The 20,548-nt window shown below is 35.0% G+C and overlaps 2 protein-coding genes and 1 pseudogene across 2 annotated transcripts; 1 reads left to right on the top strand and 2 right to left on the bottom strand.

Annotated features, from left to right (window-relative positions):
* Positions 1-577: 577 nt before the first annotated feature.
* LOC113770898 lies at positions 578-3,448 on the bottom strand (annotated as a pseudogene).
* Positions 3,449-4,882: 1,434 nt separating this feature from the next.
* LOC113770889 (thaumatin-like protein 1) lies at positions 4,883-6,554 on the bottom strand. The gene is made up of 2 exons (XM_027315512.1): positions 6,500-6,554; positions 4,883-5,568 (listed from the first exon to the last, which is right to left on the bottom strand). Exons 1-2 carry the CDS (start codon positions 6,552-6,554, stop codon positions 4,883-4,885), a joined length of 741 nt encoding a protein of 246 aa, XP_027171313.1.
* A 12,937-nt stretch (positions 6,555-19,491) lies between these two features.
* On the top strand, positions 19,492-20,196 carry LOC113770881. The gene has a single exon (XM_027315499.1). It carries the CDS (start codon positions 19,492-19,494, stop codon positions 20,194-20,196), a length of 705 nt encoding a protein of 234 aa, XP_027171300.1.
* Positions 20,197-20,548: the final 352 nt, after the last annotated feature.

Genomic DNA, 20,548 nt, shown 5'->3' with positions numbered 1-20,548 from the left:
AGGTTCAAATTCATGTTCACCAAAATTTTGAACCAGAATCAAAATCGGCGGTTTGCAACTCGTTTAAACCGTCTAAAAACATATTTGCTACTTGAACCTATTTGGCAGTATAGAGTTCAACATCAATAGTCAGCTTCTAATACCATTATACAAGCATCTCCAAACCTAGTCCAACAACCCATTGTCCCATTCTATTACTAAATCTATACTCCATGACTAATCTAAATCTAAGATCAATCTAATTTAATCTAATCAACAATGAGATATTTTTTTCATAAAATTTGTATCATTTTTTTCTTTTTTCCTTGCATAATGTTCATTTTTTATAACAACAAGTATTTAAACATAATTAAAAGAACTGAACTGTAATCGGAAGAAACCAGAACTATAAGTTCAAGAACCGTAATTATAACCATCCTTATAAGGACTGGTTTAGCTTCTACCTATATTTTAGAAGAACTTGAATCGTCAGTTATTAAATCGAAACTGATGGTTCTGGAACTGTGGCAATATCTACGTTATTGTATATTTAGCAAATAATTATTTGAAACGGGTCACATAAGTAATAACGAACCATCTAAGCAAGACCCCAAAATCCTAGTCTAGTCTCGCAAGGACAAAAGGTAATAAGGTAGTTTGGTCCACCAGTGCAAGTAAAAGTGCTGGTTAGATCATCATATGCATAACTATAAGACTGACGACACTGGTTCTTGAAGTATGATGAAAAAATTGTGGGTGGACAAGTTTGTGGGGATCCAAACTCTCCTGTGCAGCAAAACTGTGGTTGATTAAAAGCCAAACATGCACTTTTGCAGCCAATAGTAGCTCCCCCAGAATCATCTCTTATTGCCAATTCTTGAGGGCAGATTGCATTCAAATCAACAGGACAAGAAGTGCTTGTGCAGTTGCTTCCAGAGCCAGATTGTGGGGTGATCGAAAGCGGCAAATTGAAGCCATCAACAAGACTAACATCATAAAAATCCATCCCATTGTCTGCTGCCAATGTGAATTCTGCCAAACTTGCTGGTGGAATTGCAGCTGCACCATTGCATGAAACTTCACCTGATCCACAGTCCGCTGTTTTGCAGAAAAATTTCCCCGAGTTGTCGTTAGAGCAAAATGATCTTGGCCAAATACGCCCTACCCATTGTGCTGGTACTTCTATGGAGAGTGGAGACTGATGACTTGGAGGGTAATTCGAATCCAGTTGTGGGCAGTTGTGCTACCCCACCACCAGATAGGGTTGCTGGCCATATTGCATAGGGGCAGTTGTTTGTGAAGGTGAATTGAACTGACTGAACACCTGCAGTATAATGTGAGGGAATCTCTTAATATTAGGTCATGACAAAGAAAGCATGAAACACAGCAAAATATTTTTAATTTTGATATTTTATTTACATTTTGTTCAGGTTTTTCTTATTTGAGTATTTTCTGGTAAAAAACTTTCCTGCTGGTTACAGCAAAATGTGTCTATTGTACGGTACTGCTCAATTGGTTACAAACTATGTTTAATATGCATCAAAGCCAGTCGCAAATACCGCAACCCGAAATGATGATGGTAGCAACTTTTGGACTGATGAATGGTTCTTGCTCGTTCAGAGTGAGCTCATCTTCTTTGTAAAATGAACCTGCATAAGAGTAAAATGTTCCTGCACTTTCTTCATTTAGAGCTTTTTTACATCGATGTCTATTGTACGGTACTGCTCAATTGGTTTCAAACTATGTTTAATATGCATCAAAGCCAGTCGCAAACACCGCGACCCGAAATGATGATGGTAGCAACTTTTGGACTGATGAATGGTTCTTGCTCGTTCAGAGTGAGCTCATCTTCTTTGTAAAATGAACCTGCATAAGAGTAAAATGTTCCTGCACTTTCTTCATTTAGAGCTTTTTTACATCGATATTTCGTTTGAATATGAGTTTAAATGCTTCTAAGGAAAGTGGAGCAGAGAATTTGGATATGGGTTGTGGGGGACTTTAGTTGCCTCTGATTATTCCAGTGCCATCAACTCTGGCAAAGAATGAGTTCAGGCTATCAGGAAGCAGTTCAACTAAGGTATTAATTGCAATACCTCAATCTTGGTTCCTGCTCCAAACAGTCAAAGTAGCTTTTGAAGGAAACTTGCCTGTTATTTTAATTATGGTAGTTGGCAACATATCAAATCTGTTTATTGTTTTCGTTGGCAACAATTCTCATAGTAAGCTGGTGTTAGTTTTCAGTATATCCAAGTTTATTGAACTGGTTGATGTTCTTGCACGATAAAGTGTCTAATATCATTTGAGCCATTCATGCTGGCTATCTTTGCATTCAAACTTGGCAAGACTATTCGGATTTTTGTCAGTTGCTAAAGCATGAGAAGAAACTATCTTCATGCTTGCGGCCCCTGGTACCTAGGGAAAAAGCTCTCAGACATTTACATGACTTGACTTGAGCTTAATCGATTGTTTGGAAACAGTTACCTATAAGAAGTTCTTTTAGAATCCAAAATGCTGGTGAATTAGTTAGGACTTTTTTAATGAGTGAAATCTTTCGGATGTGAATCGATAATTGTGATGTAAAAATTGGACAGGCATTTGGGTAGAATCATGTGACATTGTCATAAAAATGTCAGAGAGAGAGAGAGAGGTGGGGGGGGGGGGGGGTAAGACAGAGCTGAAAATTGTCTAGTGATGGCTGCAAAGTAAAACAGTGAAGAAAAAAGTGACTCAATGATGTGGGAGAAGCAAATGATTGTCAGGATACAATGGACAAAGATTTTGCTGGAAATTCTGTGTGTGATTGGGGGAGGGTGAGGATCTGTGCAAGGTGAAATGAATCTGACACTTTTCCTTTATTTTAAATGTAAATTTAAAATTAAAAGTTGTAGCAAAAAAAGAAAACCTATTGTCTGCTAGGGATCCACGGAAATTTTTTGAAACACCATGGAACTTGGAATGGCTCTCTAACATGCTTCATCACTAGTCATATGTGCTACTTCTTGTAAAAACAATTAGTATGTAATCCAGGGACCCTGTGTCCTATTCAATCACTTGACACTTTCCATGTGTGTTAGTAATTTGCAGTGGGATAATAGATAACAAATACTACTTGCTCGTTGAAGTTGTGCTGTTACTAATGCGCTATATCTGCAGAGGCGTTGATGGACTCTATGATTATGGTGAGGTTTCACATTCCACTCTGTAACCATAAGAGAAATTTTTACTTCTCTGTAGTCCTCAAAACAGGACTTGGAGGCGGAATCAAATTGCTGCCCCTACAAGGGTATATTGACCTTGTTTCTAATATCCATGTGAAGTAAGTAGTTTCTTAATCTAGCTCCATATTTCTTGCACTGAATTGAACTCTGCAATATGTTTTGGTACATTCAACCTGGACATGTGCATGTCCAAGCAGATGCACTTTCTTATGTTCTTTATATTGCTGAAGTTCATGCGGCATATGCTGCATTCTTCCACTCCTCCTTTAATTAATGCCTCGAGCAGTTAACTTTTGACTGTGATTAAGAAATCTCATCTTTCATTTGCAAGCTTGAGCGCTTTGCTTCTCGATGTAATACAAGCCTTATCTGTGAGAAGCTAAGTAAAAAGAAATTGCTGATTGATTGAACGACTAAGAAATCTCGTTGGTTGTAAAGTTCAATGAGATCAGTTCTTGGAGACGGGAGGAATTGTTATGGTACTAACATCAGTTCTTTCTAGGGGTAACGGTCGATTCTGTAGGTGCTATGCAATAGTGTGGATATTGGATTCTCAACTTCTCATCCTTCTGATAGTAGAATTTCTAACCTTGGTGTCCCTAGCAGAAAAGACTATATTGTTTAAAGCCGATTAGTAGCATCTTTAAAGAAAATTATATGCTTTCTAAGGATAAAATATCGCTTCTGTGATTTTATCTGGAATATCCCCTCTGGAAAAAGATCGCATATTATTTACCCCATGTGCAATTATGCATGGATGAAACTTCAACATGAGATATATATTACCGTGTCTGACAACTAACCTAGCAGATACTTTGATTTGAATATGTTCAGACATATTTCTCAACATTTCTTCCTGTTTGTTTTCTGGCCTTGAAAACAAAAAAGTCATGCTTGGACTGATATTGCTCCTCGTGCAAAATGATGCAGATACCCTTGTGCTTCTTCATAAATAGGGAGATCATTTGTACGTTCGTTTGGGAATGAAAACATATCCCACAGATCTATGGATGACTCTTTCTCCTTTCGACCATCAGGATATAAAGATGAATAAAATTTTGTGTCTGCCAATCAACAGATAGCTGTATTTAGTAACCAGACGGATAGTGATATTTGTGATTTGTTGTTTGTGCCTTTAACCTTTACTTATCCTGCCATACATGCAGGGCATTGTTCTTGATCTATAGTTTCCCATCACTAGTTCAGATATTTTCTGAGCTCGAATTTTAACAGCAATAATCAAATTTCTTGGTGGAGTGGCTGCTGTACATGACAACGGCCTTATTTCCAAAGATATATGAACTCTTTTTGTTGCTAAAACTTCAGAAAGAAGTTGTATGAAAGAGTACTTGGTGCAAGATGGAATGTCAATAGCCTTGATATACTTATCAAGTACACCATTATTGAGAAGTGTTTGCAGCAAAAGAAAGACAAAAGGCAAAACAATGAATAAATAATAAATGCAAAACAAGTCTGATTCACCAAATTATTCGCATATTTTCAATAACCTACACTGAATTTAGAACTTAAAATGGATGGATTAAGTTAAAAGGTCCAACTCAAATGGCAACATTGTTCCCTTATCTAATCGCATTATAACATTTTAGCAACTAATCATTTGAAACAGGTCGAATAAGTAATAACAGAAGATCTAAGCAAGACCCCAAAAATCCTAGTCTAGTCCCTCAAGAACAAAAGGTAATAAGGTAGTCTGGTCCACCGGTGCAAGTAAAAGTGCTGGTTAGATCATCATATGCATAACTATAAGCCTGTGGACACTGGTTCTCGAAGTATGATGAAAAAATTGTGGGTGGACAAGTTTGTGGGGATCCAAACTCTCCTGTGCAGCAAAACTGTGGTTGATTAAAAGCCAAACATGCACTTTTGCAGCCAATAATAGCTCCCCCAGAATCATCTCTTATTGCCAATTCTTGAGGGCAGATTGCGTTCAAATCAACAGGACAAGAAGTGCTTCTACAGTTGCTTCCAGAGCCAGATTGTGGGGTGATCGAAAGCGGCAAATTGAAGCCATCAACAAGACTAACATCATAAAAATCCATCCCATTGTTTGCTGCCAATGTGAATTCTGCCAGACTTGCCGGTGGAATTGCACCTGCACCATTGCATGAAACTTCACCTGATCCACAGTCTGCTGTTTTGCAGAAAAATTTCCCCGAGTTGTCGTTAGAGCAAAACGATCTTGCCCAAATACGCCCTGACCATTGTGCTGGTACTTCTATGGAGACTGATGACTTGGAGGGTAATTCGAATCCAGTTGTGGGCAGTTGTGCTACCCCTCCACCAGATACGGTTGCTGGCCATATTGTGTAGGGGCAGTTGTTTGTGAAGGTAAATTGAGCTGACTGAACACCTGCAGTATAATGTTAGGGAATCTCTTAATATTAGGTCATGAGAAAGAAAGCATGAAACACTTAACATATCTAGCTTATCTGTTCTAACACATCTGTAAAATAAGTTTCCAATACATGTATTCACCTTCCATCTCAACTGAGACTTTATTATTATTATTTTTTGTTGAAGAGAATAGAAGTGCAGTGAATATGCAACATATAAACCCCCCCCCCCCCCCCCCCAACAACAAAAAAAAACAAAAATATCCAGTAAAGTGTACCTTTTTTACTAAGCGATAACTCTACTTAAAATACCCGCAAATCTTTAATTCAGTGTATATTTAGACTTGTAAAGTTTTAACATAATTTTAAAAATAATAAAGATTTAATATGTAAAAAATTCAAAAATTTATAGTGATTAAAGTACTAAGCTTGCATATGACATGTCGGGGCAACTGTATTTAAAATCCAGCAATAGAGACATTATTGAACGAATTATACATCTATAGATATAAGTAAGCATTCTTCTCTCACTCCTTGCCCTGCCTCCTCGCTTCTTATATTCCATCTCTCCCTTGATTAAAAAAAAAAGTAAAAAAAAAAAAGAAGCATTCTTCTCCCACAAGTATGATCTCTAAAGAAATAAAGAAATTTATGGTTAACGCAGAAGCTTCTCCCCTAATCGTAATAACAAAAAGTACAATTTTTCTACACAAACTAATGCTACATCATTACCAATGCATGCGTATATTGATAAAGGCAATAGTTTACATGTTTGAATTTAGTTCTCTTGATATATTTTTAAACAATAATGCTACAAAAAATCTTTGCATTTTTTTTTTTTGGGTTTTTCCTTGAGACGTTTTTACATGCTTGCATTCACAAAAATCCGTTGTACCCACAAATCATGCATACATAAAAGTACTCGTGTAATATGGTGCAGATACTTACCACAGATGAAGAGGGCAGCAAAGCTTAGGAAGACAAGTTGCATGACAGAATCCATGGCTTAATTTCTTCTGAATTCTTTGGGATATACTCTTAAACACGGTATGTATATATGTGTATATATAGGAGTTGGAAGAACGTGAAAATAAGGAAAGGTTTGACAGAAAGGAAATAACCATGAACCAGCCATTTCTTTTATGGAAAGTAACTACAAGGTTAATTATGAATGGCAACTTCCTTCTTCCACATTGTTTCCAATTTCCTTTGGTGAAATAAAATAGTTGTACCTATATAACTAAAATATGTCCGTAGATATAATAAATACTTATTTAAGATTTTGGTTTTGCTAATAACAAGAACAAGTAATTTCTATATGTAACCAACTTGCCTGGAGAAACAATCACTCACAACTATTGCAAAATCAATTCCCAATTGATACTAAAAATTAAAAGAAAATTAGAAAAAGAAATTAGTAATGCCCTAAGCAGCTAGCTTTTTCAGATGCGGAAGAGTTGAATGAATGTAACAATAATAATACCCTTGAGAAATGGCGATTGCTCTTTGATTTGCTGTTGATGTAATTAGTAGGCAAAGTACTAAATCTTTTGACTAACACAAAGTTATCGAAGAAAGTTGAAGTTGAAGACGGTGATCTTGAAGTGTATTTGACACTATTCTTAACATGTTATTTGCCTCCACTACAACAAAATATTTGCTAATAGGTTAAGGCAAATTACCTCTATGATATAATAAGATTTAAAGAAAGTGAAATAACAAATATTCTGAATTTCTCGCAAGAATGATCTACGGGAGTTTATTTATGAAGAGTTTTGTTTATTTTATAGAAAGAATATTTCTCTAATGGACACATAGTGATCAGGCACATTCTTATAGGTTTTGGGATTCAAATGATGGCAATGAAGCATCTTCAAGCATGAAAAGGTGCCAAACCACTCTTTAGAAAAAAGAATTTTTTTAAATAGATATCTCAATAATTAAGTAAGGCATGAATCAGCTCAAGGTCAATTCTTCATTATTCCCTAGACAAAATTAACTACGGAAAACAAATTGAATACCTTTCTTGGAGCTAAAAGCTCAACCCAATGGATATCCAATTTGGCTCAACCTTAAGGGTTAAAAATGCATTAAATTCCAATTCATATTTGACTTTCGCATAATTCATTAATTTTGATTGTGATCACAACACATGATTCGATTCAGATGGACAGATTGAAGCCATGGTCAATAGAGCACCCTGACTAAATCCAGTATTTATGAGAAAGGCCAAATGATCTATACATACTAACTACTTTTTTCACATTTTAAGTTTAAAGAAATAACTGCAGTTAGCTTGGGGACAACTTTCCAGAATTTCAGTATTGCTTTGCACAGACTTCCAGAATTGCATTTGTGCTTTGTCCAGAATTTTGCAGATGATTTTCCAGATTTATGGCCAGGCTAATCAAATTGAGAAAAGAGAGCCAACCAAGAAAATTTTGCTTCGGCCAAGCAATAAAATTCCAGTAACCTTCCTGCCCCGCCTCTTAGACCTTAGTACAAAGATAAGTGATCTTAAAACAAAGAGAAACAGAGACAAATTCATACATGTCCAGGCAAAGGATAGAGGTAAACAAATTGTAGAGATTATTAACAACCAAATTCAATTGAAGCAGTAAAAGATATGAAAAACAGAGAACACTGATCCTTAATTCATACATTTCTATGAAGAAAATGTATGCAGCAGAGGGTTTTGACACTTCACTTTGCAAGTAAATCTCTGGATGATTGGAACGTATTTTATTTCCAGGCCGATGAATTATTAGCATCCATAAGGTACTTTGAACCACATTTTCTACCATAGTTTGAAATCCTCTCAGCATCTCTTGTGCGACATATTGTAGCCAGAAGGTTTCTGCATTGCCATTCACCTGCTGTTGAGTGCCCATTAAGGATAGGTCCTGTATAGTTGAAGTAACTCAAAGGCAAGTTCCGAATTCATGGGAGATGGCTTCAAATTCATCTTCATATGTTAGAGAACGCCGATAACCTAACTGCCCTCGTGCAAAAGACTTGAATATAGTCCTGTGACAAATTTTTTAATTGTTATTAACAAGAGCAAAGCAACATTTGATGCGGCAGAACGTCAGAAGCAAAATCGAGCAGCCCCAATTTTATGAAAGAAGCCATTCCACTGGAAATGTTCCACTGAAAATTTCATTCTCCAATTCAAAAAAGATTTGTGTCGAGACTGAAAAATTTAATACATGACATATATCATGGATGAACTATCGTGGCCGTTCATTGGATATAGCCGAGCTATAATTTTGTCCAAATCTATAGATAAGACTTATCCTGTTATTAATGGATAAGTGAATAAACTCCCCAATAACTTGATAACATTACTTGTTATTACTAAATGATTATCCCAACACATGAGATAATCAATAAAGGATTATCCTCACCAGGAACTCATGATATAATCATGGGATAATCTTTATCAGGAACTCATGGGATAATCACCAAAAGATTCATTCATGATTCTTTCATTCCTAGTACAGACTACCAAAGTTTAGAGCATCTTATACTCACTCAACCCTCTACTTCTCCTATTCTAAAAACATCAATAACTCGGAAACCACATTAATTTGATTGTCAGAGTGACCTCGGAGATTAGACCCAGGTCCTTTGACAACTCCTTTGTATGAAGGCCATATTCAAGAGCTAACAACCTGAGGTCATATTCAAGAGTCTTTAGGGGGTAAATGTAGAATAAGGGGGAGTATATAAAATTTCAAAGGATAATCTATATTGAGAAATGAATTTTCTTAAATTTAATGAGGCAGGACAACTAAAAAAGAGAATTTAATGAAATTTAGAGAGTACAAATATGGTGCAAACTTAAAATATTACTCATCTAGAATTACTTTCTGAAATATTACTTGGGGCATGGTCGAGTGCTTTGATGGCAAAATCTGAATGCAATGAAGAACAAAAATGCCTGCCAGATGAGCATTGGAGAAGGAGAGATGAAAACTTGAGAATTTATAGTGCAAAGTATTTAAAATTGATAGTTTATGGCATAAAGTGTTCAAAATTGAAATTTAGGGTACAAGTACATAAGTGGTACAAGTTGGAAAGTACAAAGCGATTAGCCCTAACAATTTTAGTGCCACAACAATATTTCACCTAATGACCAAACGTTTCAGTGGCAGTCAACAGTTTTTCTAAATTATGAAAGACATTACAGTCATTTTAGTTCAATATGCCGTGGCAATATACCTTTAGCAGATGGAAAACTTTGCATTGAAAATGTAGAGACTTCCAGAATTATATTAAAGAGGTAAAAAAATAAAATAAAATAAAAACTTGAGGATGAGAAAGGCATAGTAAGCTTTGGTTCTTGATTGCCAATAAAGACGTTGATATATAGGCTCTGATGAGGCACCTTTTGGAATCCTTTTAGCATTTTTTAGCTCATTATTATGGTTTACTCATTCTATGTTCCAATATTTCAAGTCTCAAACTTTAGTGAAATAATTTATCCGCTAGAGCTCTATAAGACTGGGTCTTTCTATTCTCACCCAGTTAGCCTTGCCTTTCCTTGTATCTACTGTTGCAACAGTATTGAGCTTGATTATGCCTTCTTGCGGTGGTAACAATTCGTTCTCGTCTCTTGTGTTTCCCTCTTCATCTACTTTCTCCCTCTGTACACTCTAACATTCAAACCATTCCTACATTGCCCCCAACTATCGAACCTAGACACTTTCTTTTCCTGTTGAAATGTATCTAATTTTGATAGGTCATAATTTGTTGCAAAATTTATAATTATTCTTCCCTTGATTTTAGCCAAATATTGTTTTAACTATCAGATTTTACTTATATTTGGTTAATGGTACGAATTGTAGGAAAAGGAGCAAAACGTGACAAAAAAGGACAATTTTCCAATCAATTTGATGGTGGCATGTTCAGAACTGATTTCCAAGTCTGAATCAAATTCAAGGCAGTATTGGAAGAAGATTTTGAAGATTTTAATTTTCATTATTAGTATTAGTATTGGATTAGGAAACTTAGAATATTATTTTTAGTAGTTTCCTTTTTATATTTTGGGGAACATATCTTATTATTAGTAGTTGAGGTTAAGTAGGAAACAAGGAATAAAAAAGCCAGATTCCCGCGTGATTAGGAGTTGGCCAGCAATAAATTCGGTAGGAACTTTTTTGAAGTACAACACACGGTCGTCACTTGCTTGGGGGCTCTTCTCCTGGCCTTTTCGTTAGTTTTAGAGGAAAAATCATATGCAATTGTTATCAATGGAGTCCTGCAGATTTCCCTTAAGGATGCGTAGCTAAATCTTCTTTTCTAGTCAAGGGTTAACTTGAAGACGCGATTCCAAACATCTGCGAGATCGAATTATTTTGCTTATTTATTTTATTCATTGGTATTTGTACGTTTTCTGATTTAACTTCTTATGATTGTTATGTTATTTGAATGTCAAACGTTCGATATTCAAATTAACCTAATAATCTACTGCCAGATTAAGTGATTGAATTCGTAATTGTTCAATTGATTAATACTAGTGGCGACTAGTGTGATTGGTTTCATGTTAGGAAAACGTATGATCTAACTTAAACGAACCCTCGTAGCGTATTTGTTGGTTAGGGTTGGGCCTTTCTAATTCTTATTGTAATCGAGAAATTAAATCCTATAGTCATACCTAGAGTTATTTCTTAGTTAAGGAAGTAGTTAATGGTCGTACCTTGACTATCGAAGAAGTAAGGACATACTGGTTGTTTATCGTGTATATGACAACTATAATTAATCTATTAATGAGTAATTGAATTATTTTTGCATCGATGATCAGTTGAATAGACTGTGTCTGAAAAGTTGCACCTTTGACTAGAGTTATATTGGTTACTGATTAATTTCTGTTTATTTCTATTAGTTGTTTTATTAGTTGGTTAATTAGCTATTTTATATTTTCTAAAAATCCTCCTTATTCTGAACTCTAGAAAAAACGAACTATCCCCAGTCCTGGTGGATTCGAACCTACTTGCCACTATCTACGAGTTAATAATTTTCTGTCAACTAGTCAATTCTAGTATATCGGATTAAGTAAACTCTTCGGAACCAGAGTGAATCAAGTAACCCATTGCACATCCAGAGTCCCTGCTCCAATACTTGGAATTGATTGTTGACTGCTTTTGGTGGTAGTTAGGTTTTTATTATTGTACAGGCTCAACATCTATCAATTTGTGGCGCCATTGCTGACGACTGATGCCTGATTAATTTGTTTCTTTTTGAGTTCATCTTGTTTTCATTTATTTATTTATTTTTCTCTTTTTTTATATATATATATAGTTTATAGCTGCTAGCATTCCGTATTCCGGTGATAGACTGAATTTTATTTTTAGAAAGGGTTATGAGACTCATGCTTTTTCTAATGATCAATTGATTGTTACAAATTGTGAAAATTATTTTACCTCAAATAATTCAACCGAAATATACCCCGTATTTCAAGCTGGCTTAAGTACTCCAATCGATACTTTTGAAGATTTTTCACCTCAATATCGAACGTGATATGACCCTTATTCAAACGCGTATAATTAAGGATGGTGGGATGATTCCAATTTTAATTATGCAACCAAACCAATGGGTTTTCAACAACAAGAGTCTCAAGAACCGTCATCCATGTCAGGTATGTCTCTTGAGGAAATAATGAAATTATTAACTGCTAATACATATAGATTTCATTAGGAGACACAAACGAGCATTTATAACCTGGCAGATCAAGTGAATCAATTGATATCTAGGATAATGCAATTAACTTCTCAAATGCGTGAAGAATTGCCCTCACAAACCAACATCGACCTCAAAGAAGAGAGAGTGTAATTATCTTGACAATGACATGGAACTGCAAGAGTTTTAAGAAGAAGGATCTAAAGATGCTGTTGAAAAGGAAGTTGAAGTATAAGAAATGGGACCCCAATATCAAATTGTTCAAGTGAATGCATCTACTAAACAATCTCCAAATACGGTGACATCTCATCCATTCTTTAATCAATATTCTCCTAACTCTTATTCTTTAATTCCTATTAGTGAGATTGACTTTATTATACCAGAAGATTTTGAATTTCATGACAGGAATAATTTAAGAGTTATAATGGCAAAATATCTCGAACCAATAAGTGATCGTGATAGAAGAGTGAGTGAAAAATTAAGGTCATTACTTGTTTGTTTGGTGCCATCTACTAATCCATGGAAGACCGTAGTTCGTGTGCTCAAGGATTACTCTATTTATGAGGGATACTATGGCAACATAGAAGATGAAGCACTGAAACGAATTACACGATTTTATCCCCCATGAATAAACATGGCAATATCCAATCAAAGACATTAAAGAAAGGCGCTACTTGGAAGGCAACCCATGGTCATGTGTTTTAATTTTCTTATGTTTCTGGAGTTTTTGTTAAGTGTTAGTTGTGTTTAGTGATTTGTTGCTTCTGTTGCAGGAAGCTAGTAGTTGGGCGTGCCTGCATCTAGTGGTCACGCCTAAGGACAAAATTTTTAATTTGACGGACAGAAGACTACCCACTAGTTAGGCATGGTCACACCTAAGGAAGGCAATTTTCGTCAATGGTAGAAGACTCTTCAATAGTTAGGCGTGCCCGTGTCATATGGTCACGTTTAAGGAACTTAATTTTCGAGAGTTGGTCAGAAAACTCGAGGGCAGTTAGGCGTGCCCACGTCTAACGCATTGATTCTAAAAATTTTTTTTCTCTCTCTCTCTCTTGTCTCTTTCTTTCTTTCCTTTTCTTTTTCCATTTTCTTTTTCTTTTTCTCTTCCTCTTTCTCTTTCTCTTTCTTTCTTCTTTCTTCCTTTTTTCTTCTTCTCTCCCTTTCCTTTTTCTTCATTTCTTTTCTTTTCCAGCCACAAGACCACAACCTTAGGACCTCAAATTCCGCTACTCGCGCGATTCTGCTTGTCACCATCGCTGCCACACCATGCTACCGCCATTGGCCACTTTCCATGGCCATCTCTGATTTTGTCGTTAATTTGGCATCTCTAATCTTCGTTTGGGGTAAAGTGGAGCCGCTCAACTTAAAACCCTGGCTGCCGCCACTCATTTTTGCCATCCATTGCTAGTTCATCATTCGTCGCGGATTGCTTCCACCATTCACAACCGCCAAGGGTCACAGGCCACCACCGCCATCCATTGCTGATCGTTCGCTATCACTTCACAATGCCCCTTCCATCCATAACTGTCCACAACCCTACTCAATTACCAGAGAAGTTTCATTATCCTTTTTGCTTCGTATTCTATTTCTTTCATTTCTTACATTAGAGACAACGTAAGATTTAGGTGTGGCGGGAGTAGTATATTGGTATTTTATTGAAAAAGTGCAAGTGTAGGCATTTTTGTTGGAATTTTTTGTTTGACTTTGTCAAATTTTATCCAATTTTTACCATGTCTTGTGCATTTTTGTGGTTGTTCATGATAAACGATGATTAGATGTTTCAAAATTTTCTATTGTTAAGATTTTATACTCTAAAGGTGTTAATTATGATATGGTTAAATTTAAGGGTATCTCTTTGGTAAATATTTGAAATTTTGTGACTTTTTACAATTTTTGATTAACTTTTCTAAGGATTGTAAATACTTTTCTAGCATTTTTCATGTAAATTGGTTCAACTATTAATCTTACTTCTCCATATTTAAGAAATGAAGCGGGTTTGTGTGGTTTTTAATTTTATTTTTGGTGCTTATTTGAATCATGTTTAACTATACTCCGCTAGATATCGTTGCCTAGTAACCGAGAGTCTTCAATACAAGTGTCAACTTTCGTGTCAAAAAGTGACGAAAATTATGAGTATGTGGTCCTTAGTGATAAAAGTTGAGTAACCGGACTCCTTCATTTAATAGGAGTTTGCGTCAAAAGACTTGAATAGCTAAGGACTAAGATATTTCCCCTACAAAAAAAAAGAGAGAAGAAAAAAAAATGAAAGCTCAAGTTTAGGGATATTTAAAAAAATTTTGAGGTAATAGTGAAAAATGTTGAAGTGTTTGAATGAATTGTTAGCCTACTGATCCATGAGTTTAATGTTGAGATTTTGCTTAATAGTTGAATCGGTTGCTGACGAATGTTAGTTGAATATTTTATATTCTTAGATTAGTTAGTCAAAAATTGAAAAAAAATCTTTGATTTTGAAAGATAACCGGAGAGATATTTCTTAAAACTTAATCACTAATGCTTGAGATGCGTTTTAATTGTATTTTGGCAATAGAAGATTTGAGTAATAATCATTGTTTGAATTTGATTGCTTGATTTGTTGTTCTCATACTTGAGGACAAGTATGGTTTAGGTGTGGGGGAAATTGATAGGTCACAATTTGTTGCTAAATTTATAATTATTCTTCCCTTGATTTTAGCCAAATATTATTTTAACTGTCAGTTTCTACTTATATTTAGTTAATGGTGTTAATTATAGGAAAATGGGCAAAATATGACAAAAGGGGTAATTTTCCAATCAATTACATGGTGGCACACTCGAAATCGGTTTCCAAGTCCGAATCAAATTCAAGGCAGTATTGGAGGAAAATTTTGAGGATTTTAATTTTTATTATTAGTCTTAGTATTGGATTAGAAAACTTGTAATATTATTTTTAGTAGTTTCCTTTTTATATTTTGGGAAACATATCTTATTATTAGTAGTTGAGCTTAAGTAGGAAACAAGGAATAAAAAAGCCAAATTCTCGCATGATTAGGAGTTGGCCATCAACAAATTCGGTAGGAACTTTTTTGAAGTACAACACACGGCCGTCATTTTCTTGGGGGCTCTTCTCTTGGCCTTTTCGTTAGTTTTAGAGGAAAAATCATATGCAATTGTTATCAATGGAGTCCTGCAGATTTCCCTTGAGGATGCGTAGCTAAATCTTCTTTTCTAGTCAAAGGTTAACTTGAAGACGCGGTTCCAAACATTTGTGAGATCGAATTATTTTAAATTTCTTTTATTCATTGGTATTATACGTTTTCTGATTTAACTTCTTATGATTGTTATATTATTTGCATGTCAAGTGTCAGATGTTCGAATTAACCTAATAATCTACTGTCAGATTAAGTGATTGAATCCGTAATTGTTCAATTGATTAATACTAGTGGTGACTAGTGTGATTGGTTTCATATTAGGAAAACGTATGATCTAACTTAAATAAACCCTCGTAGTGTATTTATTGGTTAGGGTTGGGTTTTTCTAATTCTTATTGCAATCGAGAAATTAAAATCTATGGTCGTACCTAAAGTTATTTTTTGGTTAGGAAAATAGTTAATGGTCGTACCTTGACTATCAGAAAGTAAGGAAAGATTGGTTGTTTATCGCGTGTATGACAACTATATCCAATCGATTAATGAGTAATTGAATTATCTTTGCATCGATGATCAATTGAATGGACTGTAACTGAAAAGTTGCACATTTGACTAGAGTCGTATTGGTTATTAATTTATTTCTATTAGTTGGTTAATTAGTTATTTTATATTTTCTAAAAATCCCCCTTATTCTGAACTTTAGAAGAAACGAATTATCCCCAGTCCCTGTGGATTCGACCCTACTTGCCACTATCTACGAGTTAATAATTTTCTGTCAGCTAGTCAATTCTGGTATATCGGATTAAGCAAACTCTTCGGAACCAGGGTGAATCAGATTTCTTAACTTCCAAATCTGCCATAGGATATTTACTGTTAGTATAATATGATTCTTTCCTTCAACTCTATCCTTGGCTTCCAGGATGCTATTCCACCACAACCAAAACTTATTTCCAAACTCATGGATTTCATCCCATTTAATTGGAGCCATTTTCCATATCATCTCAGCATCTCTGCAAAAGAAAAACATATGGTCAATTGTCTCCTTACCTTCTCTATAACATATGCACTTATCATCTTCTTTTCCTATTCTACTCTTCAGCACCTCGTTCACTGGGATTATTCTATGTAAACATTTCCATATGAAATGTTTGAGCTTCTGCTTCATATTTAGACTCCATAAAGACTTCCAGACTTTAGTGTTTTGCTCATTTCTACAACTGCTCGCTTCTTGCTGTATCCTTTCCATTTTTTTCCTTTTGGATCTTCTTTGCAACCATATACCTAGTTTTAACAGTAGACACTCTTGTAATTGAGTATGGCCACACTAGTTTGTCTTTTCCATTGCAGATGCTGAGTGGGATACTGGTGATACGCTTGCAATCTTCTTCACTAAACACTACTTTTATCTTATCCACATTCCACTTTCCATTTTGCATTAATTCATACACCTTCTACAGTTGACAATTTGGTGGCTTTGAAGTAAATACCTTCATTTTTTCTCTATCCATTATCCATCTATCCCTCCAAATATTGATAGTACGCCCATCTCCCACCCTTTTTCTAGCGCCCCTTTCCAGCAAATCTCTCGCACTTATAATACTTCTCCACATCCATGAGTCACTAGCTCTAATCTTCATCTCCGAAATTGATTGTCCCTTAAAGTACTTTCCCCTCAGCACCTTGCTCATAATCAAATTACGTTGAGTTAGTACTCCATAACTGTTTTGCCAACATTGAACTATTGAATTCCTAAAGATATCTCCAGCCTAGTCCCCCTTTACCTTTAATTTCTGTCATCCTTTTCCAATTCATCCAATGAATTCTCTTCTCCTTCTCCTTTTACCCCCACCAGAACTTTGCTATATCTTTACTGATCTCCTCACATAATCCTTTAGGCAATTTGCAGCATGCCATTGCATACGTTAGCATAGCTATGATAATTGACTTTAAAAGCACCTATTTGCCTGCTTGATTTAACTGCCTTTCTTTCCACCCTTTCAGTTTATCTATCACCTTTTCCTTAATGTAGCTAAAGACCTGCTTTTTGGACCTACCAATTACCATTGGCAATCTGATGAGATTCTACCATGCACCAAATTTTAATAAAATCTAAATATCCTATTTACTACAAGTATACAAATCGTTTATTGAGTATAGGGATCTTAAGTGTCGATCCCACATAGAAGATTGTCAATTACCGATGGTTTTGAATTCCTTTATTATTTAGACTACCACAAATTCAAGAGATTAAATCTACACTACACACATGAAATAAGAGTTATAAAAATAACAATAGAAAACTCTTAAGGTTATGAAATTTCTTACTACTCTTGCAAGTGAAATTATCAGTTAATTAAATGTTATTAACTTGGTTAGTTATAGTGTAATTTCATAATTTTTGTGAAATCTACTCTCGTAGTGAATCAACTATACTTTTGGTTAAACCATAAATACTCTCATGGTTATGAAATTAACTACAAACTTATTTTTCTATGAAATTATATGGAACAAACTATGAAAACCACAAAAGTGTACCTCTACTCTCATGAGTGTACTCCCTAGGTTTAACACTTCTTTGAACTAGTGTCAAATTCCAATTCTGATTGCAAACTTAACACCTTAAAATGATCACAATTAATGGCTGATAAATCATGATTAGAAAAGCTAAAGTGATAACTAACTTATTCAAAATAATATCATCAAATAACCAAGTAAATATCACAAACAAAATATAGAAAATTCATCCGTAACTCTAAGCATAAATTTTAGCAAAATATGAAGAGAATGAAAGAAAAGAACATACTTGTATTATAGCTAAATATGAACTCAAATACAAAAGTCAAAGTCATAGGAAAGAAGTCATTCTTGTCACATGAGTTCCAAACTCTCCATCTTGCTTCTTAATTTTTCATCCAAATCTAGCTACAAACACAAGAAGAATAAACTACACTAATTATACTATACTAATGAACTAAGAAAAATTAGTGAAAACTACATTTTGGTAGTGTTTCTAGCCTTCCAAAGTTATTAAACAAGCCAGGCCCTATTTATAGAGAATTAAAACTTCAAGCAATCATGTTTCAAGTTGTGCTAATTGGCTCTTGAGATTCCCAAGATTTGTTTCTCCAAATTTTCAAGATGCTTATTGCACTTTTCAACCGTAATTTGTTCAAAAAATTGGTCCAAAAGTAGTAGAAAAGAGCTGCAAGTTGAAGTACAATTAGTTCCAGCTATAAAGCAACCAAAACGTGAATACACACCATCAAAATGTGGGCTGAGGCCGCATATTGTACTCACGTATTGCCTCCCCTGCAGGTTTGCACTTTTCTAATCGGTCTTCAACATTGCTTTATTTTTGTGCCAAATTTAATTGGTATTTTCTCAATAATGAAGGCTAAACTAGCTCTTGTACAAAAATGAAAATTGCAGCCCTTTGAGTTAGCTTTTCAATGCATTAAGAATCATGTAATTTTGAGATCTGTAGACTGAGAAATGACCAAAATACCCATGACTAGTCAATCCCCTGTTTCACCTTTCGACAACAAAAAATGGCCGACTATATTTCAATTTTTTGACTAGAAAAACTCAAGAAATGGATTTCAATGTCTCATAATAAATATAGGGCTATGTGTTATATTTAAAATGGCTCAAGAATCATTTCAATCCGATGTTTCTAACTCAAGATATAGCCAAAATACAAAAAGTGTCAAAGCTGTCAAATATTTCTTCTTTTATATTTGATTGCATTTTATCTTTTGAACATTTTGCACTTCATATTCTCTTTAAATCACTTCATAAAGAATCATCTAAATATCTTCTCTATTCATTACATTTGATTATTGAATCATTAAAACCTACAAAAACATAAAGTTTTCATCATTTGAACACATAGAAACTCATTTTTTTATACTTTGAACCACAAAATGCATAAGAGAATATTTTATAAAGTTTGGAGATGCATTACTCTGAATATTATTTTATAAAGTTTTTATACTCTGAATATTTTATATCAAGCATAAGATTAAGCTATTCATTTGGAGGTGTATTACTAACACACTAACAGCAAGGGAAACAATATTCAGGAGAACGAAACAAGGCTCACCATGCTGCTCGAGATGTGGAGACAAGATAGAAATGGTGGAACACATTCTGTTTCATTGTGCACAGGCTCAGAAGGTATGGAAGCTTGCTCCAGTTCAATGGGACAGCATCCAGACTCAAACAGGTTGTTTTAAGCAGTGGTGGACAGCTTTAATTCAAGCTAGGAGTAGGAAGGAAGGCAAACAGCATATAGCTTTGACTGCTAACATACTTTGGCAGCTATGGAAGGATAGGAATGAGCTGGAATTTGAAGGGAAAGAGAAGGATGGAATTAAAGTAGTGCAAAAGGCAAGTAATGAGTGGATGGAGTTTGAGGAAGCTGGTACAGGAAAGGAAGCTAGGAGTACATCAAAAACAGATGCAGCAGATGCAAGGCAAAGGGAGGAAGGAATGGAGGTAAGGGACTTGATGGAACTTCACATTGCAACACAGAAAGCAACCGAGGGACACAAGATGGGAATTGGTGTTGTGGCCAAGCTGAATGGAACAAGAATCATAGCTGACTGGGTGCTAGTGGACAGAACATCGCTACTGAAAATCCAAGATGAAGCTGCAGCAATGCGACTAGCACTCATCAAAGTAAGGCAGCTTGGTTGGAACAGGATTAAAGTCATAAATGCCAATCAACATCTTATTGCCATGCTGAAAAGTGGGAAAGGAGACAATCTGAATACAGTCACGTTAGTGGAAGATATACTTGCTCTAGCTAATCTGTTTCAAATGTGCTTTTTGAAGTAGGAAAAAATAGTAATATGTCTCTATGTCAAAGCATTAGTCGTTATGCTATAAGCATAGTTTTGGATGAAGAGAGAATTTTTGTCTCTTCTTAGTGTCATAGTACACTTTGTATAAGTGGTTGAACCGTAGCTCAAATATTGTAAAGTTTGGTTTGCTATAAAATTCATCTATCATTCCCGGAAAAAAAAAGGAACCACAAAATCCATAATTCACTAGAAACCTAGTTAATTAGTTATAAAAATGAATAAAATACATCAAAACTAAATGATTAAACACATTTAAATCACTCAAAATGCACAGTTAAGTACTTACTTTGCTTTACTTCTTTCATTCCACCAAGAATCTCCACTAA

The sequence above is a fragment of the Coffea eugenioides genome, chromosome 1, assembly GCF_003713205.1.
Source record: "Coffea eugenioides isolate CCC68of chromosome 1, Ceug_1.0, whole genome shotgun sequence".
Classification (NCBI taxonomy): domain Eukaryota; kingdom Viridiplantae; phylum Streptophyta; class Magnoliopsida; order Gentianales; family Rubiaceae; genus Coffea; species Coffea eugenioides.
This window is presented reverse-complemented; position numbering and strand designations above follow the sequence as displayed.

Coding starts and splice junctions, on each gene's coding strand:
- LOC113770889 (XM_027315512.1), bottom strand. CDS start 6,554: ATGGATTCTGTCATGCAACTTGTCTTCCTAAGCTTTGCTGCCCTCTTC. Junction 5,569..6,499: donor TGCTGCCCTCTTCATCTGTG/GTAAGTATCTGC, acceptor ATTATACTGCAG/GTGTTCAGTCAGCTCAATTT.
- LOC113770881 (XM_027315499.1), top strand. CDS start 19,492: ATGGTGGAACACATTCTGTTTCATTGTGCACAGGCTCAGAAGGTATGG.